Source organism: Trachypithecus francoisi, unplaced genomic scaffold (assembly GCF_009764315.1).
Source record: "Trachypithecus francoisi isolate TF-2019V2 unplaced genomic scaffold, Tfra_2.0 Lachesis_group11, whole genome shotgun sequence".
Lineage (NCBI taxonomy): Eukaryota > Metazoa > Chordata > Mammalia > Primates > Cercopithecidae > Trachypithecus > Trachypithecus francoisi.
The window spans coordinates 85,905,518-85,931,323 of record NW_022681456.1 but is presented as its reverse complement, the minus strand read 5'-3'; the positions used below and the strand labels follow the sequence as shown (position 1 = coordinate 85,931,323).

Sequence of the window (25,806 nt, the reverse complement as noted above, 5' to 3'; positions counted from 1 at the left end):
TTAGTGAATAAGCATATGGTACATGCAGACAAAGGAATAGGAAATTCACTGATCTGTATGTGAGGCCCTATGGAAAGTGTTAAAATAACAGGACAAAGCTATGGGAAAGATAGAAAAGCAGCTAAATTTGTACATTTATGAAGTGATTAGCAATATTTAAAATGCATAGTGCCCTCTCACCACTCCTTTTCAACATCATTCTGGAATCCTAATGCAGTAAGACAAAAGTAAAATTAAAGTATTTATATGTGTGTGTACATATATATAATATATATGTGTATATATATATATAAATATATGAGAGGAGGAAATAAAACTGTCTTTGTTCACAGATGATACAATCATCTATGTAAAAAAATCCAAAAGATTGATATAAAGACTCCTGGAACTAACAAGCAATTATTGCAAGGTTGCAGGATGCAAGATTAGTATACAAAAGTCAATCACTTTCCTATATATCATCAATGTAAAAATTGAATTTGAAGTTAAAAACACAATACCATTTACATTAGCACCCTCAACTAAGAAATATTTAGATATAAATCTAGTAAACTATGTACAAGATCTATACAAAGAAAACTACAAAACTGGTTAAATAGGCTGGGCGCAGTGGCTCAAGCCTGTAATCCCAGCACTTTGGGAGTCCGAGACGGGCAGATCACGAGGTCAGGAGATCGAGACCATCCTGGCTAACACGGTGAAACCCCGTCTCTACTAAAAAATACAAAAAACTAGCCGGGCGAGGTGGCGGGCACCTGTAGTCCCAGCTACTGGGAGGCTGAGGCAGGAGAATGGCGTAAACCCGGGAGGCAGAACTTGCAGTGAGCTGAGAACCAGCCACTGCACTCCAGCCCGGGCGACAGAGCGAGACTCCATCTCAAAAAAAAAAAAAAAAAAACTGGTTAAATAAATCAAACTGTTACTAAATAGAGAGATATACCATGTTTGTGAATAGAAAGTCTCAATATTGTCAAGAAGTCAATCTTTTCAAATTGGTCTATAGATTCAACCTATGTCAATCTATTGATTGATATATAGATTCAATCTATAGATTCAATACAATCCCAACCAAATCCCAGAAAGTTATTTTGTGGCTATCAACAAACTAACTGTCTGGTTTATATGGAGAGGCAAAATACCAAAGATAACCAGGATAACCAACAATATTGAGGTAGAAAAATAAATCAGAGGACTGACACTACCCAACTTCAAGACTTACTATAAAGCTATAAATATCCAGATAGTGTGGTATTGGACAAATAGACAAATAGATTAATGGAATAGAATATATATATACAGCCCACACATAGATCAACACAAATATGGTCAACTGATCTTTGACAAAGGAGCAAAGGCAATGCAATGGAGAAAACATAGTCTTTTCAACAAATGATTTTGGAACAACTGGACATCTACATGCAAGAAAATGAATCTAGACACACGCTTTACACCCTTCACAAAAATTAACCTAAAAATGAATCAAATGCTAAATGTTAAACACAAAATTCCAAAACTCCTACACAGGAGAAAATCTAAATGATTTTGGGTATGGAGATAACTTTTTAGATGCAACATGAAAGGCATGATCCATGGAAGTAATCATTGATCAGCTAGACTTCATTAAAATTCAGAATTTCTCCCTTCAGAAAGATGCTGTCAAGGGAATGAGAAGACAAATGACGACTGGGAGAAAATATTTCCAAAAGACACATTCCGTAAAGGACTATTATCCAAAATATACAAAGAACAATAAGAAAATGAACAACGCAATTTAAAAATGGGCAAATTGACAGACACCTCACTAAAAAATAAATATAGGTGGAAAATAATCATCTAAAAAGATCTCCATGTAAATGTCATTAGGTAATTGCAAATTAAAACAACAATGAGATACCACTACACACCTATTAGCCAAAGTTCAAAATACTGACAACACCAAATTCTTGTGAGGATGTGGAGCAACAGAAATTCTCATTCATTGCTGGTGGGTATGCAAAATGGTATGGTCACTTTGGAAAATAGTTTGTTAGTTTCTTTTTTTTTTTTTTTTTTTTTGAGACAAAACTAAACATAATCTTATCCTATAATCATTTGGGTATTTACTCAAATGGGCAAAAAATATATATTCACACAAAACCTGGTACATGGATGTTCATAGCAGCTTTATTCATACTTGCCAAAAATTGGAATCAAACAAGATGACCTTCAGTAGAGGAGTAAACTGTCATACATCCAGACAACAGAATATTATTCAACCCTAACACTAAAAAGAAATGAGCAATCAAGACATAAAAAATATGAAGAAAACTTAAATACATATTACCAAGCAAAAGAAGCTTCTCTGAAAAGGATTTATACAAGATGGTTCCAACTATATGGCACTCTAGAAAAGACAAAACTATGGAGACAGTGAAAAGATCAATGGTTTGCCAGGGGTTGTGGGGAGGGAGGGATGAGTAGGCAGAGCACAGAGGACTTTTAGGACAGTGACAACACTTTGTACGATGTTATAATGGCAGATACATGTCATTATACATTTGTCAAAACCCATAGAATGTACACCAAGAATGAAACTTAATGTAAACTATAGACTTTGGGTGATAATGATGTATCAATTTATGTTCATTAATTATAACAAATGGACCACTCTAGCGTGGGATATTGATAGTTGGGGAGGCTGTACATGTTTAGGGACAGAGGTATGTGGGAACTTCACACAATTTCAGCTCAATTTTGCTATGTGTTGGGAGAAAAGCTGAGGCAAGACTTGCTAGTCTGACATAAAAAGAGTCTTGGAACATGTCCTGGGTCCAGAGTTTAAAACCTCTTGTGGCCTATGGAACACCAAGCTCTGTGCTGAAGGGTGGAAGGCTGCCCCGCCGCACTGCAACCTAAGCCCAGGGCATAAAACCCCTTGTGACTTGGATGGAATCCAGGGCTCAGGGCATAAAAGCCCTTGTGGCCTCTGGAATGTGTCTAGACTTGCTGGCTCCTTGCTTCTAGCAATTCCAGGCACATAGATCTATTGTATCTTAAACTAAAAGAACATGTTTCCCATTATCTCAAGTAGCAGAACATGTTGCATATGCATCAAAGAAAATGCTAAACCATCACAGCTGTCGATCATGCGCTTAATGCATCGCTACCTTTCAACTCCCACATCCTCACCACCTGTTTCTTTGTTTGATCACCAATAAGTAGTGTGGGGTCCCAGAGCTCAGGGCCTTCACAGCCTCCATACTAGCATTAGCCCCCTGGACCCACCCTAGGTACTCTTGTCTCATTCCTTTGACTCCACTGGACTTCATAGCCCCCATGGCATGGTGTTGGGTCTGATCACACCAACATTGCTGGTGCCCAGTGTGGGGTGACAAAGACCCCAGCAAAGGAATGCTAGAGCATGTGGAAGTGGAGGATGTATCAGCAGAGGACACCTGAGGATGACTGAAGGAAGCTTGGTGGGTAAGCTGGGCACTCGCAAGAACCAGGGTAACTATGGGGCAAAGTGAAAGCAAATGTACTGCTTATTTAAATTTCTTATGGCATTTATTACAGAGAGGGGGAGTTAAGGTTAGTACTCAGAATTTGTTAACACTATTCAGTACAGTAGAGCAGTTTTGTTCATGATTCCTGGAACAAGGGACTATGGAGTTGGATGAATGGGACAGAATTGGAGGAGAGTTTAAAAAGGCGTATAAAAATGAAGCAAAAATTCCAGTTTCTGTCTGGTCAGTATGGGCATTAATAAAGGCAGCTCTTGAGCCATTTCAAACAGATGATGAGGCAGATTCAGAAGAGGAAGAGGAAGATGACTGTAAAAAACTAACTTCAGATTCTGAATGCAAGGAGCAAAAACTGGAGGAATTTAAAGAAAAGAAGGGGAAATGAAAAGGGTATGTTTTACTAGCCTGTTGGCTCCGTCTACTGAATTAAGTGAATGGCCACCTCCTCCCCGTCCCCCTAATGGGCAAGAAGATGAATTAGCTGAAAAACTTATCACTCCTGTAGTGGCAACATTAAAATCTGGAGCAATTGGTGGTGCTATACAAAATTCTATTCAAAAGGCTAGAGCTAAAGGAGACCTTGAAGCATGGCAATTTCCAGTTACTATAACTCAGGAAAGAGGACAGAATATAGCTAATTGGACCACCTTTTCCTTTAAGTTGTTAAAGGAATTCAAGGAGGCCATTAGTCAATATGGGCCAAACTCTCCTTTTGTGCAAACTTTGCTAAAAAAATGTGGCTCTTGATAATAGGTTAATACCATATAATTGGGATACTTTAACAAAATCTGCTCTCACACCATCTCAATACTTACAGTTTAAAACCTGGTGGGCTGATGAAGCTCAAACTCAGGCAAGGGAAAACACACAAGCCTGTTTCCTTTGAACAGTTGATGGGGGCCGGCCCTAATTGGGGTTGATTAGAAAATCAAGCAGTAATGGAGGATGTTGCCATTGTTTACCTGCACTTTGTGTGCTTATGGGCATGGGAAAGGATAAATGTTACAGGAGAAAAATATTCTTCTTTCGGTTCTGTCCAACAAGGACCTAAAGAACCATATATTGATTTTATTGCTCAGCTCCAAGAGGCTGTGTATAAAGCCATTACTGATAAAACAGCTCAAGATGTTGTAATACAACTTCTTGCATATGATAATGCTAATGCAACATGTCAAAATGCTATTAGACCTATGAGAGGGAAGGCTCATTTGGCTGAATATATTAAGGCTTGTGATGGCATTGGAGGTAACTTACATAAGACTACTCTTTTAGCTCAGGTTATGGCTGGATTAAAAGTCAGAAAAAATATGCCCATTTTTCAGTTTCTTGTTTTAATTGTGGGCAATTTGGACATACAAAAAAGGAAAGTAAAAAAGGAAATCAAAAGGCAGGAACTACTACCATCAAACAACAGAAAAGCCCCAGGTATGCCTCCATTGTAAAAAAGGCAATCACTGGGCAAATCAGTGTCACTCTAAATTTAGTAAAGATGGACAACCTCTTTTGGGAAATGGGAAAAGAGGCCCACCTCAGGGCCCTCAACAAACTGAGGCATATCTGGCACAGCCAGTGCCCTTACAAATGTACAACAATTGTCCCCCACCACACAGGCAGTGCTGCTGTAGACCTCTGCAGCACAATTCCCATCTCCCTACTTCCTGGAGAGCCATCAAAAAAGGTACCCACAAGGGTTAGGGGCCCTTTCAGTAACAGTTGGTTTATTGCTTGGAAGATCTAGTTTAAATTTAAGAGGTGTCACTGTGCATACTGTAATTATTTATTCTGAATATACTGGAGAGATTCAACTAGTTAGTTCCTCAACTCAATGATCTGCTTCCCCAGGAGAAAGAATTGCTCAGCTGCTGCTACTGCCTTACACAAAACTAGGGAGCAGCACAGTGAAAAGAATAGGAGGCTTTGGTAGTACTAATCCAGCAGGCAAGGCTGTATATTGGGTCAATCGAGTGTCTGACAGAAGACCTATTTGTACAGTAACTATTCAGGGAAAGGATTTTGAGGGGCTAGTAGATACCGGAGCTCATGCTTCTATTATTGCTTTAAATCAATGGCCCTGACGCTAGCCCAAACAAAAGGCATCCACTGGTATTGTTGGAGTAGGAGTTGCTTCAGAAGTTTTTCAGAGTTCCTTGATTTTGCCATGTTCAGGGCCAGATGGCCAGGAAGGGACAATCCAACCTATTATTACACCTATTCCTGTCAATTTATGGGATAGAGACTTATTGCAACAATGGGGTGCTGAAATATCTATTCCTATGGACCAATATAGTAATAGCAGTAAACAAATTATGAAAAATATGGGATATCTCCTGGGAAAACGATTAGGAAAAAATGAAAGTGGCCAATTAGAACCTTTAGAATTAAAAGGGCAAACATATCAAACCGGATTGGGGTATCATTTTTAGGAGTGGCCATTGTTGAGCCTCCTGCTCCCATTCCTCTTGTTTGGCTAACTGCCAAACCAGTTTGGGTGGCGCAATGGCTGCTGAAATAGGAAAAACTGGAGGCTTTAAAAGAATTGGTGCAGGAACAATTGCAAAAGGGACACATAGAGCCTACTTTCTCTCCTTGGAATTTTCCTGTGTTTGTCAGTAAGAAAAAATCAGGGAAACAGATAATGTTAACAGATTTACAACCTGTTAATGCTGTAATTCAACCCATAGGAGCACTGCAACCAGGGCTGCCCTCCCCAACCATGATTCCAAAATACTGGCCTCTTATAGTAATAGATCTAAAGGATTGCTTTTTTTACCATTCCTTTAGCTACCCAAGATTATGAAAATTTTGCTTTTACTCTTCCCACCATAAATAACAAAGGACCAGCAGACAGATACCACTGGAAAGTACTACCACAGGGCATGTTAAATAGCCTGACTATTTGTCAAACCTATTTCGGGAAAGTTATGAAGCAGTTAGAGAACAGTTTAAAAAATGTTATATTATTCATTACATGGATGATATTCTATGTGTAGCTGAAACTAGGGAAGAATTAATGTTATGCTACAAACAGTTAGAAAAGGCTGAAACTGCAGCGGGGTTAGTTATAGCCCTTGATCAAATTCAAACTTCTACTCCCTTTCAATATTTAGCAATGAAAGTAGAACAAAGTATTATTAAGCCTCAAAAGATTCAAATTCGAAGAGATAATTTAAAAACGCTGAATGATTTTCAAAAATTACTAGGAGAAATTAATTGGGTTCATCCCCCTTTAGGTATTCCTACCTATGCTATGTCTCACCTCTTTTCTACTTTATGAGGTGATTCTAACCTTGACAGTAAATGTTCCCTGTCCAAAGAAGCATTGGAGGAACTTCAATTAATTGAAGAAAAAATTCAACACACTCAAGTGGAAAGAATTGATCCAATGCAGCCATTACAGTTTTTAGTTTTTCCTACTAAGCATTTCCCTACAGGAGTTACTGTTCAACAAAACGGTCTAGTTGAGCGGCTTTTTCTACCTCACAATACAACTAAAATGCTCACTTTATACCTAGATCAAATTGCTGTGCTAATAGACCAAGCAAGGCTGCACACAACAAAATTAATGGGATATGATCCAAATCAAATTATAGTTCCATTAACTAAACCACAAATTCAACAAGCTTATATTAATTCCCAGGAATAGCAAGTAATTTGGCCGGTTTTATTGGCATTCTTGATGATCATTATCCTAAATCTAAAATCTTTCAGTTTCTAAAATTGACATCATGGATATTGCCTTCCATTACTCAAAAAGCCCCCACCAAAGGGGCCATTACTGTTTTTACTGATGGGTCTAGTAATGGAAAAGCCTCATTTGTAGGATCTCAACAACAAGTTTTTCAAACTGACTTTGCTTCTGCTCAAAGGGCTGAACTTATGGCTGTGATAACACTGTTAAAAGCTTTTAAACAGCCAGTAAACATTGTTTCTGATATAGCTTATGTGGGGCAAGCCACACAAAATATTGAATGTGCCTTAATTCAGAATGTAACTGATGACCAACTTAATCTTTTATTTCATTCTTTGCAGCAATCAGTACAACAAGGACATTCCCCTTTCTATATTACACATCTAAGAGCACATACTAACCTCACTGGTCCCACTTTATGCCTTAACCTGTCTTTTCTCATTCATCTGAGACTCTGCCAACTCTGTTGCCCCCATGGCCTGGTGTTGGGTCTGATCACCCCAACAGCTATGAGCCTAAAACTTTTCTAAAATATAAAAGTTATTTTAAAAAAATAGATAGTGGACCAAATTGCTGTGAGCCTGAAAGCCAAATAAATTTATAGTCACATTATTCAGGGTGAGGAAAATGCTAAATCTTTTTGGTTAGTGCTGGCTAGGTCACATGTTTTGAAAGGTGATACAGTATGACAAGTGTTAAGCCAGGTGCCGTGGCTCATGCCTGTAATCCCAGCACTTTGGGAGGCCAAGGTGAGCAAATCACCTGTAGTCAGGAGTTCGAGACCAGCCTTGCCAACATGGTGAAACCCCATCTCTACTAAAAATACAGAAAAAAAAAATTAGCTGGGCCTGGTGGCACTTGCCTGTAATACCAGCTACTCGGGAGGCTGAGGCACTACAATCACTTGAACTGGAAGGCAGAGGTTGCAGTGAGTCAAGATCACACCACTGCACTCCAGCCTTGGCTACAGAGCAAGACTGTCTTCTGTCTCAAAAAAAAAGAGAGAGAAAAAAGTATTACATGTGCAAGTAATACAGGTTTAGAGGGTAAGGAAGCTATGGAGAAACTTTTAGAATACCTGCTAAGCGTTATATGGGAAAAGAGTTATATAAAATAGTAAGTTTTCTACACTGATGAGACTGGTTTGTTTTACAAGGACATTGGCAAATGAACCTTTATAATGCAAATGACCTTCAAAGTCCCTGTTTTAAAATCATGCAAAGACTGTGCAATTCATTCTTTGTAAGAAATATGTGTTAAATAAGGTGTCTTTAAATAGAAGCACACATAAAACAAGGTTGTCTATTAATCATTTGATGAAACTGTAACCAGAGATTTGCAGGAACCTAACCTTGTATTTCCCAAGGAGCAATGGTTCTATATTCACTAACTTAATGTTCACAACAACTTTATAGAACATAACTACCATAAATAATTATAACTAACTGTATTTATAATTGTTCAAAACTGGAAGTAAGCAAGATGTTCTTCAGTAAGTTAATGGTAACAAACTGTGGTACATTCATACAATGGAATGTCATTCAGCAATAAAAAGAAATGAGCTATCAGGCCATGAAAAGAGACATGGATGAATCTTAAATACATATTGGTAAGTGAAAGAAACCAGTATGAAAAGGCTACAACCTGTATGGTTTTAATTATATGACCTTTTGGAAAAGGCAAAACTATACAGAAGGTCAAAATATCACTGGTTGCTAAGAGTTCAAGGGGAAGGACAAGAAGATTGAATAGGTGAATCACAGGGATTTTTTTAGGGCAGTGAAACTGTTCTGTATGATACTATCATTGTGGTTACATGACACTATGCACCTGCTAAGGCCCATGTAGCAAAAAAGGATGAACCTAAATGTATGCAAATTTTAAATATATCTTTTAGGAGACTGGGGGAATCCCAGGTTTGAATGCTGAATTCACATCACTGAAGCGGTTAGGGGGAAAAGGTATAGACATAAATACCTTTGGAAATGAGTAGAGTCTATAAGACTAAAGGCAAAAGCACCTGTACATAAGAACTGTAGTCTAGTTAACAAACTTGTTTCCCAGAGAGGGAATAGATTAACAGTTCTGATACTGCCATTCATGGATACGTGAACAATTAAGTAAATAAATGGCAGATAGTGGAAGATAGATTTCTCTCACTGCTGAAATGAGAATTTACAAATAAGCAAGGGAGAAGGCTGGAAGTATCTACATAATAATAAGTTAGAGTCGGAAACATCAGAATGAACTCATGTTTAACTTAATATAACTAGAGATTATTACATAAAGGAATATTTATAGGTATGTGTATATACACAAGTACATATGCACACATGTGTTTCCTGCTCTCAACTGGGAGGGCCCGGAGCAATGACATCCTAGTAACAATCACATCTAGCACCGAAATCTTGGGGTTTTTTTCACTTTTCCTTTTTGTAATTTGTAATTTGTCATTTTTATTAGTACATAGTAGGTGTACATATTTATGTGTTACATGAGATATTTTGATACATGCTTGCAATGTGTAATAACCACATCAGGGTAAATGGGTTATCTGTCACCTTAAGCATTTATTCTTTGTGTTACAAACAATCCAATTATACTCTTAGTAATTTTTAAATTTACAATTAAATAATTTTTTGCAGGCCAAGTGCAGTGACTCACACCTATAATCCCAGCACTTTGGGAAGCCAAAGTGAGTGGATCGCTTGAGCCCAGGACTTCAAGACGAGCCTGGGCAACATCATAAGACTCTATCTCCACACAAAAAAATAAAATAAATAAAATAAATTAGCTGGGTGTGGTAGTATGCACCTGTGGTCCCAGCCACTCAGGAGGCTGAGGCAGGTGGATCCATTGGGCCTGGGAGATTGAGGCTGCAGTGAGCCATGATGATAACAGAACAACACTCTGTCTCAAAAAAATTTTTATTTTTTTACCATAGCCACCCTGTTGTGCTAACAAATATTAGGTCTTATTTCTTACTATTTTTTGTACCCAGTAACCATCCCCAATTCCTCCCTACCCCCCAACTACCTCTCACAGCCTCTAATAACCATCCTTCTACTCTCTGTCTCCATGAGTTCAATTGTTTTAATTTCTTAGTTCCCACAAATAAGTATAAACATAAGAAGTTTGTCTTTCTATGCCTCATTTATTTCACTTAATATAATGACCTTCAATTCTATCCATGTTGCTGCAAATGACAGGATCTTATTCTTTTTTGTGGCTGAATAGTACTCCATTGTGTATATGTATCACATTTTCTTTATCCATTCATCTGTTAATGGACACTTAGGTTGCTTCCAAATCTTGGCTGTTGTGAATAGTGCTGCAATAATCATGGGAGTGCAGATATGTCTTTGATATACTAATTTTCTTTCTTTTCAGTATATACCTAGCAGTGGGATTGCTGGATCATATGGTAGCTCTATTTTTAGTTTCAGAAACTTCCAAACTGTTCTCCATAGTGGTTGTGCTAACTTACCTTCCCACCAACAAAGTACAAAGGTTCCCTTTTCTCCACATCCTCACCAGCACTTATTATTACCTGTCTTTTGGATAAAAACCATTTTAACTGGGGTAAGGTAACATCTCATTGTAGTTTTTGCATTTCTCTGATGATCAATAATGTTGAGCACCTTATATCTGTTTGCCATTTATGTCTTCTTTTGAGAAATATCTATTCAGCTCTTTTGCCCATTTTTTAGTCGGAGTATTGGATTTTTTCCTATGGAATTGTTTGAGTTCCTTATACATTCTGGTTATTAATTCCCTGTCAGATGGATAGCTTGCAAATATTTTCTCCCATTCTGTGGGTTATCTCTTCACTTTTTTATTTTTCCTTTGCTGTGCAGGAGTTTTTTATTTTTTTTTTTATTTTTATTTATTTTTTTTTTTTGAGACGGAGTCTTGCTCTGTCGCCGGGGCTGGAGTGCAGTGGCCGGATCTCAGCTCACTGCAAGCTCCGCCTCCCGGGTTCACGCCATTCTCCTGCCTCAGCCTCCCGAGTAGCTGGGACTACAGACGTCCGCCACCTCGCCCGGCTAGTTTTTTGTATTTTTTAGTAGAGACGGGGTTTCACAGTGTTCGCCAGGATGGTCTCGATCTCCTGACCTCGTGATCCGCCCGTCTCGGCCTCCCAAAGTGCTGGGATTACAGGCTTGAGCCACCGCGCCCGGCCAGGAGTTTTTTAAATTGATGTGATCCCATTTTTCCTTTTTTGCTCTGGTTGCCTGTGCTTGTGGGGTATCACTCAAGAAATCTTTGCCCACTCAAATGTCCTGGAGAATTTCCTCAATGTTATCTTTTAGTAGTTTCACAGTTTGAGGTCTTAGATTTAAGTCTTTGATCCATTTTTAATTTTTTGTATATGGTGAGAGATGGAGGTCTAGTTTCATTCTTCTGCATAAAGATATCCAGTTTTCCCAGCATCATTTATTGAAGAAAATGTATGTTTCCCTAATGTATGTTCTTGGCACCTTCATGAAAAATGAGTTCACTGTCGATGTATGGCTTTATTTCTGAGTTTTCTGAAATAAAAATTCATTCTAAGATAGTGGATAAACTGGCAACAACAAACACAGACTAGGTTTAACGTATCTATGTTGTTCATCAAATGGTTAAGATAATCATTGACTACAATATATTAGGGATGATACGAGAAGGAAGAAAATATCTACAAAAGAATAAATATAATTAGTAAACAAACATAGTAAATGCATTATTATCACTAATAACAAAAGAAATATAAATTCACAATAATTAATATCATTTCATACTTTTCAAACTAGTACCATATTTTTTTAATCCAGTGGTATTTAACGCAGGGGAGAAACAGTCATTTACGTCAGTTCTGGTATCAGAGTAAACTGGCCAACCCTTTTGGAAAGCAATCTGTCAGTGTGTGACAGGAGTCTTATCAACATTTTTACCCATTAACCCACTAGTTCCATTTCAGGAATGATTTTAAATACCAAAGAAATGATCAGTACAAAGGAGTTTAATATAATGTTATTTATAAGCATGAAAGTCCAACTTTACTGTTCTAAACAATGTAAGGAGGTAAATTATAAAATGTAACAGTGAAAAATGCCTAATGACATGCTTTAGGAAATTGCTCAGTAAACTTTGGAGAAGATGCTTAATAGAACATTAAAATAACCAAAACCGTCTTTCACTCTGTATTTAAATTATTATGGAAAAATTCTTATAAAATTAAGCAGGCAAAGCTAGATACAATTGTGCAGAGTGGATGACTGTTACAGTCAAAATGCAGAATATAATCCCTGCTACTCAGGAGGCTGAGTCAGGAGAGTCGCTTGAACCCAGGAGGTGGAGGTTGCAGTGAGCTGAGATGGCGCCATTGCACTCCAGCCTGGGGGACAAGAGCAAGACCCTGTCTCAAAAAAAAAAAAAGTTATTCACAGATTTTCAACCATGTCAGGGGCTGGCACCCCAACCCCTTTGTTGTTCAATGGCCAATTGTACAAAATTTTGATATATACATACTAAGTCCACTGGCAATAGAGTAATACCTCATTATACAGAAACAAATATATGGTAGATGCTAAAACTGATAAGGCCCTATAATACAAAATATAGCCAAATATGAATAAAAACAGCTTAAAAGGAAAAAATTATTCAAAAAATCATGCTTAATATATGATATATCAATGTCTGCTTGTTGATAAGCACTTTTTAGAATATGATGTCTAGGAGAAAATGCCTCTGGAACAAGTGGTAAATAATCCTTGAAATTATCGAATTACACAAAGGAGAACTATATACCAAGGTATTATAAGGAACAGTATGTTTCTATGCAGAATTTGTGTTATACTGCATGAATGTATCATAAGAGAAATTTTCTATCAGCGAAAAGGAAATTTATTTAGAGTCAGGGTCTTGCTATGTTGCCCAGGCTGGAGTACAGTGGTGCAACTGTGGCTCACTGCAGCCTTGAATTCCTGGGCTCAAGTGATCCTCCCACCTCAGCCTGCAGAGTAGATAGTACCACCGGCATGTGCCACCACACCCAACTATTTTTTCTTATTTTTTGTAGAGACAGGGTCTTGCTATGTTGCCCAGGCTGGTCTTGAACTCCTGCCTTCAAGAGATCCTCCTGCCTCAGCCTCCCAAAGCACAGAGATTACAGGCATTAGTCACTGTGCCTAGCCCCCAGGATGTATTTAATGCTAATTCAAACCTTTCTCAGGCCTCTTTTTACAAACTCACCTCATTCCAACAGACCATAATCACAACTTTTCTTACTCTTCTTGTCCTTGATGTTCCCCATGTAATTCCTCTTCTCAACTGCTACTAAAAATCAAACCACCAAACAAAACATTCAGTGAGCATTGTAACTGTAAACAACAGAAGGTGCCCTCCATGAATAATAGAATGTTTCTGTCTTGCATTCCTGGACTTAAGGTGAGACACAGGCTACAACTCCAGGGGCTGGGCTTCCTTAAAATGAAAGTCTGGGCACATGGGGTGGCCTGTTGTAATCATTCTACTTGGGTGCTGGTTATAGTCAGTGTACTGATATCATATGGATCACTGTGATTGAGAGAAAGATACCAGAAGGTACACGCAAATTCCCTTTAATGGAAAAAGAAAAGGGTAAGGCAGCATAACTGCACAAAGGCAGCCCTATGCCTCCAAGGTTCAGCAGAGCTCCTCACATCACAGGGATACTCCACGGGGCTACTCCCTGCAACTTCAATGTTTTCACTCAGTTGACCATATTTTCTGACCACACTGAGGATTCCATCTGGTCCTCAGAAGGCTAGAGAATCTGGTTACTTGTAAGCTGACCCATTAGTTAATAACTGTTAACAATCCCAGTACCAAACTGCCATCACACCATTTTTAAAAAATTTTGTAGGAAATTCTGCAAGAGAGGGGACCAAAGAGGCAACATAAATGATTGAGAGAGATCTTCAAATCTACCAGTTGATCTATTTTTAATTTAACCTACTTTTCTATACATTTTTATGTTTTTATTATTGCAGTAATAATAATATATTGCTTTTTTCTTTTATTTTTCTAAGATATTGTTGTTATAAAGAGTATAAAATATATATGTGCAGTTTAATAATCATTTAAAGTGAGCAACCTCAGACTCTGACATGTGTATAACAGTCTCTCATTATGGTTTAAATTACACCTTCTAATAATGTTCATCATTTATTAATTTGCTTATTGGCTATTTGGAAATCTTCTTTTGTAAAAGGACCGTTTAACTGTTTTTCCTATTTAAATTTGTATTTGAAATTTTATTGATTTGTAGTACTTTTCATATTCTACACATACCCCCATATCATACATCTATACTATATTCATCTTCACTCAGTCTTTGGTTTGCTTTTTCACTGTCTTAATGTTGTCTGTCAATGAACAGAAATAACTTATTTTTTTATTTTATTCAGTCCAATTAATTAATCTCCTGTTTTAAAAAATAACCCACAAAAGAGTAGATAATAACAATTGCTCATCATGGTTTGTTAAAGCAAAAACCACCATAACACTTCCAATATATATTATTCAACACACATATACACATAATCAAAGAGGTATGCATACACTTTATATATGGGATATACATTTTATATATAAGTATACACTTTATATATACTTATATATATAAATCATACCAAATTTAAAGGAACTCTTAAATATACACACACATACATATATAAATTCTTAGATACATCTATGAATAAATGCTCTAATGAAAAGATAAATAAAAATTAAAAGCTTTAAATTCCTTACCAACAGGAAAAGTAATGTTTTAAAAAATCGATTGATTTTTCTAAATATCCTTAAGTTGTATTTGTTTTGCTTAGTTAATAAGTTGAACTGGGTGCAGTGGCTCACGCCTGTAATCCCAGCACTTTGAGAGGCCAAGATGGGTGGATATCTTGCGTCCAGGAGTTTGAGACCAGCCTGAGCAACGTGGCAAAACCCTGTCTCTACTAAAAACACAAAAAATTAGTTGGGTGTGATGGCTCATGCCTGCAGTTCCAACTACTAAGGAGGCTGAGGTGGGAGAATCACCTGAGCCCAGGAAGTCAAGGTTGCAGTGAGCCATGTTTGCACCATTGCACTCCAACCCGGGAAATGGGAGTGAAAGCCTCTCTCAAAAATAAATAAATAAATTGGCAAGGGACAGTAGGAAATAATTTTTTGTCAAGATAGTCTAGTTTGAATGAAAATATTATACCTCATTATAAATAAATAAATAAATACAAATTTTCATTTATACTACAGTCTGTTACTACTTATGACTCTAGTAAACTATTAAACCAATGCTTCTCTAAATATCCCTAGTCTGACCAATCAAACTGTAACAGGTTCCTGTGTAGCCATCAAAATGGATCCATCAAAGAAAATATATTTGAACAGACTTTATGCAAATGAATGTTTGTGAGCTTGTGAACTTTTTTCTTTTTAACTATTTGATCAAAAAAAATCATTTTTCACAACAAATTTGCCTGGAGGTGACTTCACCTGAGAAGTCCCAGAGAGACTAGGCTTTAGAATGTCAGTGGAAAATGATTTCTTCACTGCTTGGGGAACCAAACACTACTTTCAACTCCCACTAGATCCTAAGGATTTAGATTTAATGATTATAGGTCATTGCATCAATCTATATGTTCCAAAGGCCACACCTAGGAGATTCCCGTTGGTCCTTATAACAGTTAATATTATTAAAGTTCTTTCCTACTAAACCTGACTTCACATTGTGACTATAGAACATAAAAGCTGTTTTCCTGTCCAACAAAGGCAATCACCTGAACCAGCAACCTTAACATAGCTGCTCTGCAGATTGGTTAAACCAAACTATACTGCATATAAATGAGACATTGGTTCCAGAAACAGGAAAACTAAAGGATATTTTAGAACCTTTGAAAAAAGGACCTGCCCTATGGCTATTTAACTTATTAGTGTAGAATCCACTAAAGCATTTTATCATCAATAGGATTTTATAAACTCAACCATGATACCAGATTTAAAAGGTAACCTTCTCCAGTTCATTGCTACTTTTAGCAGATGCATCTAAATAAAAATCCTGCAGCCAAGTTGGAGAGAAGATTGCCTTACTGGACAGGATGTACAGGTAATCTGTATTTGGGGTATTGGAAGGATTTTGAGGCTGAGTTTCTAGGTAAAGATTTAATTAGTAAAGATTCAGATGTCCCCCTTGGCTAGGCTTTGAACTCATCAGGAATAGTCAGGACCAGGAAACTGATAGGGACATCATAATGAGTCTTATGGGTGACCCAAGGTCAGACTTAGGATGTAAGGCCAAAGCTGGGAGTTATGAGTAAACATTCAGTGTTCAAGGAAATAGAGCATTGTAATCCAGACCTGAAGACTCATGAAATACATACTTGAGGGTCATGAGGGAGAACACATTCTGGCGATAAGGGAGAAATCTGGAATATGAAGACTGAGAACAATGTCTCAGGATGAAAGTCAGAAAGCTACTCTAAATATCTGTACAAGAGAAACATAGAGGAATGAATGTTCTACTCTGGTTTTAAACAGTCTTTGGAGTATGATCAGAGAACAGTGGGACAGGACTTCCCCCTGTAAGGTAGGGATTACCAGCAGCAGGCATTTCCAGCAGAAACTAGATGCTCAGAGTCCAACTTTGCAGTCCTACAAGATGAATTCCCAATTTTTTTCCTATTTTCTGAGAGAGTGGTCCAGAATCTGCAGTACTACACAGAATCCCGGCTGTTGCTACAGCCTATATACCCACTCATGTATTCCCGTATCATGAAATCCTTTCAAGTCTTCCTCTCACTTACTTTTCCAGAGATTCCAGGCACTCCTGGGATACACATCTTCCCTAGTAATTATATCAAAGATTCCTCTAGGTGTCTACATGAGTCCCAAACAACTTCTCTCCCACTTGTCATGTCTGGAGTCTGGTAGCAATACCTATTAGGAGGAATTACCTGCCCTCCTTTCTGAATGACAGCATCCATAGTAACTGCGAAGTGGCTTACCACCCCCAACCCCCCGCCAAAAAAAAAAAAAAAAAACAGCCTCCACTCCAAAATGATTCCTCACTTCCTGTTTTTCTTCTAATTGAGTTAGTGAGCAGGAGTGGGCTTCTACCAGTAATGATTTCAATGTGATTTTCTTAATAAAGGCACAAAGTAAGAATAACAGCAGCAACATTAGCAGAAACAACTTTGATTTTTGATAGTGTTTTACCCTATAGGAGAATTTATCTGAGTTTCGTCTAGACTCACAATCTTAATAAATAATTTTAATAGTTACAAATGTCAATGAACAGTTAGGAGTAGGTAGTTTGAAGTGCTTTATATATAATCTCATATTTAATCCTCAAAACATTACATAGTACTATTATATGCATTTTGTATACTAAGAAATTGAGGTACAGAGCTTTGTGTATCTTGTACAAGTCATATAGTACAGCTGGAATGTGAACGTAGTGTGACACAGGAGTCCACTTAGCCATTGATCTGTGTGGCTCAATTATACTCTAAGCATCAGCTTTTCGGAACTACCCATGTTTTACTGAACATGACTTGATTTTTTCTCAGTCCTGAGTGTTTGAACACATTCTTCATGCCAATTAATTGTTTCTTTGATATTTATTTTCCTAGGTCAATTATATGCTTTCTTGCTTTCTTTCTTTTTTTTTTTTTTTTTTGAGAACGAGTTTTGCTCTTGTTGCCGAGGTTGGAGTGTGCAATGGCACGATCTTGGCTCACCACAACCTCCACCTCCCGGGTTCAAATGATTCTCCTGCCTCAGCCTCCCAAGTAGCTGAGATTACAGGCATGCACCACCACACCAGGATAATTTTGTATTTTTAGGAGAGATGGGGTTTCTCCATGTTGGTCAGGCTGGTCTTGAACTCCCGACCTCAGGTGATCCACCTGCCTCAGTCTCCCAAAGTGCTGGGATTACAGGCATGAGCCACCACTCCTGGTCAATCATATGCTTTCTTTAAAAATTTGTTCAAATTTCCTCAATGTATTATTACTGACCCCTATGTAAATCAAAATTTGAGCTCTCTTCATATTAATTACACTGTTACAATTTCTTGTTTTCACATTCCTGTTCTTCAGTGGATCATTTAAAGAGCAAAGACTACACCTCAATCATCTTTATGTTCCACATGACTGATATGAAAAGAGAATCAGTACCATGAGAAAACTGTCTGGAGTAGTCTTTACTTGGGGGCTATGATTTTTCATATTATTTCTAGGCCTTTGTAAATGGCCTTGGGGAACCACAGCACCATCACCAAGTTCCTCCTCCTTGGGCTGTCTGCCAACCCCTACATCCAGGCTCTGCTCTTTGTGCTGTTCCTGGGGATTTGCCTCCTGACCATAATGGGGAACCTGATGCTGCTGCTGGTGATTAGGGCTGATTCTCGTCTCCACACGCCCATGTATTTCTTCCTGAGTCACCTCTTTTTTGTTGATTTCTGCTTCTCTTCGGTCATTGTGCCCAAGATGCTGGAGAACTTCCTGTCACAAAGGAAAACCATTTCAGTAGAGGGCTGCCTGGCTCAGGTCTTCTTTGTGTTTGTCACTGCAAGGACTGAAACCTGCCTTCTCTCAGGAATGGCCTATGACCACTATGCTGCCATCTGCCGCCCACTGCTTTATGGACAGATCATGGGTAAACAACTGTATAAGCACCTTGTGTGGGGCTCATGGGGACTGGGCTTTCTGGACGCACTCATCAATGTCCTCCTAGCTGTAAACATGGTCTTTTGTGAAGCCAAAATCATTCACCACTACAGCTGTGAGATGCCATCTCTCCTCCCTCTGTCCTGCTCTGATATCTCCAGAAACCTCATCGCTTTGCTCTGCTCCACTCTCCTGCATGGGCTGGGAACCTTCCTTTTGGTCTTCTTATCCTACACCCTTATAATCTCTACCATCCTAAGCATCAGCTCTACCTCGGGCAGAAGCGAGGCCTTCACCTGCTCTGCCCACCTCACTGCAGTGATACTTTACTATGGCTCAGCTTTGTTCCGCCATCTCATGCCAAACTCAGGTTCCCCCATAGAGTTGATCTTCTCTGTGCAGTATACTATACTCACTCCCATGCTGAATCCCCTCATCTATAGCCTGAAAAATAAGGAAGTGAAGGTAGCTCTGAAAAGAACTTTGGAAAAATATTTGCAATATACCAGACATTGAATTAAAAAGCAAACATTGTTGGTTTAGCACTGTGGCTCATGCCTGCAGCAGGAGGATTGCTGGAGCTCAGGAGTTTGAGATTAGCTTGGCCCACATGGCGAAACCCTGTCTCCAAAAAAAAAAAAAAAATTAGCCGGGCATGGTGGTGTGTACCTGTAATTTTAGTTACTTGGAAGGCTGAGGCAGGAGGATTGCTTGAGCATGGGAGGTCGAAGCTGCAGTGAGCTGCGATTGCACCACTGCACTCCAGCCTGGGCAACAGAGCAAGATCCTGTCTAAAAAAAAAAAAAAGACTGTGGAAAATTTGGATCAAGCTGCATACAACATGACACTGGATAAGTTTACAGTAGTAAGTATTCCTGGCTACCCTCAGTGTCTGATACTGCAAGCTATAAATTAGAAGTGCATGAGAGAATGGTACAAAGTTATTACCAGGAGGACAGTTAACTTTAATCCCTCCTAGTGACAAAGCAAATTATTAAATTATTACCTCAATAAAGTTTTATTATGAACATATTGATTCATTTTTCTCATTCTAAAACATTCATCTTGGGCTTTGCATTTAGTAAAATCATTAGTGTCATGAATCTATCATTATTTTTAATTTACTTTGGTAAATACACTAAAAGTTATGCATTTAATAAGAACACAGTGTCATGGATCTGTGGGAGAGAAAAGTCATAGATAAGACTTGATGGGAAGAAAGAGAAAGATTTCCGGCCGGGCGCGGTGGCTCAAGCCTGTAATCCCAGCACTTTGGGAGGCCGAGGCGGGCGGATCACGAGGTCAGGAGATGGAGACCATCCTGGCTAACACGGTGAAACCCCGTCTCTACTAAAAAAATACAAAAAAAAAAAACTAGCCGGGCGAGTTGGCGGGCGCCTGTAGTCCCAACTACTCGGGAGGCTGAGGCAGGAGAATGGCGTGAACCCAGGAGGCGGAGCTTGCAGTGAGCTGAGATCCGGCCACTGCACTCCAGCCTGGGCGACAGAGCGAGACTCCGTCTCAAAAAAAAAAAAAAAAGAAAGAAAGAAAGAAAGAAAGAAAGAGAAAGATTTCCAACCGTGTGGCCATAGGAGACATAAACACCTAAGAGAACTTCAGAGAGGGAATTAACATATTGAGGTGGAATTCGGACTCAGATAACATTCCCAAGAACTTCACTGTGTGTGCCGCTTGGTGGCCAGATCTCCAGTGCAAAAGGTTGCAAGGAGGCTCTGCGGCTCTGGAAACTTCATTTCTCACATGGTCTTCATTCACTGTATAGGGGATTTATGTTTTTTCCAATTAGCTGATCTTATCAGTGTGTCTTTTCCTTGTAGAGTGCAGGCTATGTACCCTAGACAAATAATCTTGTTTTGACCTCATCTCAAGTGAATCCCGAAACTATCTTTGTCTCATCTTTCATTGTTTAGTGGCAGGTGGTTTGCCGGTTCTAAGGCCACTGAATAACTCTCACGTAAAAAACATTTTTTCCTATAAAACGCAAATCTGTTGTCACACTGCTTCTGATTTGTTTAAGCTATATTTTACGATTGTCTAATTTACTATAGTTAACTGAAAAGGTGCAAAAACTATGTACAAATTATTGAATTTATTGAATATTAACTTGCACTTTTCTCAAGCTTCTTTCACAAACTCTCTTCGTTCTAATTGTCGGTTTTAAAAGCTTTTCATGAAAAAAAAATGTATCTGTTACAACGGGGAAAGAAGCCTCCGGGACAGCGGTGATTTGCCTCAGCTGCACAAAGGCCAGGCCAGATGGAACAGACCAGCCTTCACCGAAGGCCGCAGGCAGCCCGGAGCCCCGGAGTCAAGCGTTCAGGTCACGCCTCAACCCCGAGGGGCCTGCGCATGCTCCGCGCTGTACGCGGCGCCCAAGGCCCTGCAGTGATCCGCAGGAGCCCCGGGATAGAGAAACCCACATGAAAACACAAGCCTGGTGAGATGTTGGCCTCCTCCTCTGCTGCCCGCGCCGCCACCTCTACACGCACCAAGCCCTCTGTCCCGGAGAAGTCGTATTTGGTCTCCCTCGATGGGCGAGACCCAGACCATGCAGGCACCATGATCCCGGCGCCTGCCTCCCGGGGACCTGCCGCTCATCCTGGAGCAGCTCAGGAGCCGGGGCCCGTTTGGCAGCTTCCGCCAGTGCTGCGTGGCCCCCATAGACCCCAAGCCAGCTTACCAAAATCAAGGCAGAAGGCCGAGCATTCGGTGTCCGTACACCTGGACAAGCAGGAATGGAATCCTAGATGCGCAAAAACTGATTGCGAAGTGGCCTGAGGCAGAGCGCTTTTCAGGCAGGGACGTTGAAAGCTGGATTTGACAGGGTTCTTTCTCAGGTGGTGGATCCAGAACTAAACCACATCCCCAGGCCACCAGTGGAACGAGCAACTCACGAGATCCTGGGGGCCCAGAAGATAGCAATGGTGCCAGTGCCCCCTCCAGAGCCCAAAGACCAGGACCCTCCAGCCCTCCATATCAGGGCGCTTCCCAAGAATATGTCCCACCCCTTTTGAAAGCTCCATTTAAATGAATGGTGAAGAAGTAGCTTCGGTTACATGGTTACATAAGACTGCAACTTCAGAATGAAGATAGGCCAAGGTCTCCCTGATTTCAGTATTTCAGCCTTGACTGTGGGCAGTGTCCAGTTTGAACTGGGAGAAAGTTTGACTTTGGGGAAGTTGACTGTGTTGTCCCCTTCGTTGTGCTGCCATTTGACCAGCCTGTCCAAAGGCACAACGCTCAGTAGACACTACAGAGAGATAAAGAGACACTGCAGCAACCTGAGGTTGTCCTGAGACAAACTTTTATACTTGAACATGGAGACTGCACATGGATTTTGGGTTTGTGCTCTAGAATACACAAAACCTACAATGAAAGAACATAACCAGTCCCAAAGATAATTTCAAAGAATAATGGGAATTTAAGGGGTAACTGGGAGTAGGGATTTGACAGTGCTTATTTGACATTATTTCTCAGGGTTGCAAACTAGAATGTACAAACCATTAGCATCAGATAGCTTGATGGTTGAAGGTTGTTATGACCTTCTTCCGCATGAATTCTTCTACCTACTTCCCTTTCCCTTGTAAGAGATGACAAAACATGGAACCCTAGAATGTGTGAGGAAGCTTGGACATCAGGTGTAAGCAAAAACATTTGCAGGCTGTCTGTCCAGGGCCTCTTCCTGTCCTGCAAGGGCTAGTGGGTCTTGGGTGTGTTTAGTTTATTCTCGTGTTTGTATTATTTAGAAAAGTGAGTGGTCAATAAATGGCTTCAGATTTATAATAAAATCATTTGATACTAAAAAAGAAATTTCACTTGGAATTTGTCCTAAGTAAATAATCATGAATATGCACAAATGTATTTTTACAAAGATGTTTATTTCAATACTATTTATAGTGGTTAAAATTTTGTAGCAATTGCCAGGCACGGTGGCTCACACCTGTAATCCCAGCACTTTGGGAGACCGAAGTAGGCAGATCACCTGAGGTCAGGAGTTCGAGACCAGCCTGACCAACATGGAGAAACTCTGTCTCTACTAAAAATACAAGATTAGCCAGGCGTGGTGGCGCATGCCTGTAGTCCTAGCTATTCGGGAGACTGAGGCAGGAGAATCGCTTGAACCCGGGAGGTGGAGGTTGTGGTGAGCCGAGATCACACCATTGCACTCCACCCTGGGCAACAAGAGTGAAACTCCATCTCAAAAAAAAGAAAAAAAAAGTTATAGCTATCTAGATGTCCAACAATGTGGTTTTTGTTACATATATTCTACTACATCCAGAGAAATACTTCACTACATGGAAACATTCATGATATACACTGTTAGGTTTTTAAAAAAGGATATCACAACTCAACATGTAAAGTACAATCCCATTTGTGTTTATATAACTATATCTATTTCTGCCTATATAACTATGTCATTGTAAATGTATCTATCTACCTATCCATATATATATCTGTCATTATTGTGATTGCCACAGAAAAAAATAGACACCTCCAAATATTTATTTCTTTTTTTTTTTTTTTTTTTTTTTGAGGCGGAGTCTCACTCTGTAGCCCGGACTGGAGTGCAGTGGCCGGATCTCAGCTCACTGCAAGCTCTGCCTCCCGGGTTTATGCCATTCTCCTGCCTCAGCCTCCCGAGTAGCTGGGACTACAGGCGCCCGCCACCTCGCCCAGCTAGTTTTTTTGTATTTTTAGTAGAGACGGGGTTTCACTGTGTTAGCCAGGATGGTCTCGATCTCCTGACCTCGTGATCCACCCGTCTCAGCCTCCCAAAGTGCTGGGATTACAGGCTTGAGCCACCGCGCCCGGCCATTCATTTCTTAATAATGTACAAAATAGAAAGAAATATCCTCATCTGGCCATTGATATTTCACAAATGGTTCTCCTCTCAACTGATACTCCAGAATACCCTAAATGCGGTATACCTTCCAAACACAACAATTCAAGGCCTGATTTGCTTTCTTTGACCTAAGATGAGGCATCAGTTAAAACCCCAAGGTCAAGCTTCCTATGGTGTAGGAGAGTAGAAATAACTGAATCCTGGACTTGAAGTTGGTTATAGTCAGCACACAGATGTCACAGAAGGATAGTGATTGAGAGAAAGATACCAACAGACTCACTCAAATTCCCTTTAGCATAAGTAAAAGACATTAGATCATAACTGCATGAAGACATCTCTACAATTCTAGAGGCTCAGCAATGGTCTCCCCATTGAAGGGGCAATGCCCTTGAACTTCAATGTTAACATAACCCCACTGCTTACTATACCACCCTTCAGTAAAAAGACCCCATCTAGTCCTTAAGGAAACTCTTCTTGTCATTCTCTCAAGGGTTTTTATGTTGTGGCCTCCAGAAATACGAGGAGACTCTGGCTGTATATTGACCTTCCCAAGAAGTATAAATAACTGTTGACACTCCTAGCAAATACCTGAGTGCTTATTAATGAGAAATTGAATTTACAGGGAATTTCTGAGCATCAATTTCCCTGGTACACCACCACCTTAGGAGGCCTGAAGGCTCCTCCTATAAGACAGATGACAAAAAGGGCACAAATACACTAGAGACAAAACCACACGAAGTAATAGTTCATGCTGAGGTTTTTCAATATTATTCTAGTTTCATTATGTTATTTGCTGTTTTGCTATTAAAGCCTTGGCAAACTGTAAAATTTCTTCTGTTCTTTTATCCTTATAAAACATATCACACTTATATAAGTATGTACTAAACATGTACATTCCAGTTAAAGAATGATTACAAATGAATGTACATGTAGCCACTACCCAGCCTTAAGAATTATTCATTTTAGGCCAGGCGTGGTGGCTCACGCCTGTAATCCCAGCACTTTGGGAGGTCAAGGTGGGCAGATCACGAAGTCAGGAGATCGAGACCATCCTGACTAACACGGTGAAACTCCATCTCTACCAAAAGTACAAAAAATTAGCTGGGTGTTGTGGGGGGGCGCCTGTAGTCCCAGCTACTCAGGAGGCTGAGGCAGGAGGATGGCGTGAACCCGGGAGGTGGAGCTTGCAGTGAGCAGAGACCAAGCCACTGCACTCTCGCCTGGGTGACAAAGCGAGACTCCATCTCAAAAAAAAAAAAGAATTATTCATTTCACCACCTCTCTTCCACTACCCAAAACTTATCACTACCCCGGATATGTTCATCATTCCCCTTGTTTCGTCGGGGCTCAGAACATGATACCCCGAAATATGGCACCTTAGCATAACTGAGTATTTTAAGCAGAAGGAAACTGAGAAAACCCCAGAATTGGGAAGATCACTCTCTGACCATCTCCCACCTTTCTTCTTTGAAGAAGGTAATTAGAAAAATTCTCTGACTATGTCCCCTGAAAGTAGGTCATAAGACCCTCACTCCAGATGAGTTGCCAAGAAGAATCTGAAGCCATTAACTACCATTAGATCACACCCCTTTGTCCTCCAATCATTCTTCCGCCTGACTGTCCATAAACTTTTCCCTGGGTTTTTGGGTCTTCATTTCTGAAGACTCCCATGTCACATAAAAGTTACATTAAATGAATTTGTATGCTGTTACCTTGTTAATCTGTCTTTTGTTATAGGGGTATCAGCCAGGAACCTTGTGATAGATGAGAAAAGGATATTACTTTTTCTCCCCTACAGTTTTCTTTAAATAATTTAGTTTTATCTGGTTCTGAACTTTAGATAAATAAAATTGTATTTTATATATTATTGTGACTTGTTTCTTTTCATTCACAGGAAATTATCACCAGACAGGGGCTCTGGTTTTGGCACTTGGCTTTGACGTGTCTAAAATTACTAACAGACACATCTAGAGGCTCAGAAGTGTTCTCCCCATTGGAGGAGCAATGCCCTTGACAGAAGCTGCTTGTCTCGCTGACAAATCACAAAGCCTTTGGCCTAACGTGAAA

At 39.6% G+C, this 25,806-nt stretch overlaps 1 protein-coding gene and 1 pseudogene across 1 annotated transcript; both read left to right on the top strand.

Annotated features, from left to right (window-relative positions):
- Positions 1-18,180: 18,180 nt before the first annotated feature.
- On the top strand, positions 18,181-21,285 carry LOC117090878 (olfactory receptor 8S1). The gene is made up of 2 exons (XM_033223486.1): positions 18,181-19,340; positions 21,094-21,285. The coding sequence occupies exons 1-2, from the start codon at positions 18,456-18,458 to the stop codon at positions 21,283-21,285; spliced, it is 1,077 nt and encodes a 358-aa protein (XP_033079377.1). The 5' UTR covers positions 18,181-18,455.
- A 174-nt stretch (positions 21,286-21,459) lies between these two features.
- Positions 21,460-21,910, top strand: LOC117090877 (annotated as a pseudogene).
- The last annotated feature ends 3,896 nt before the right edge of the window (positions 21,911-25,806 follow it).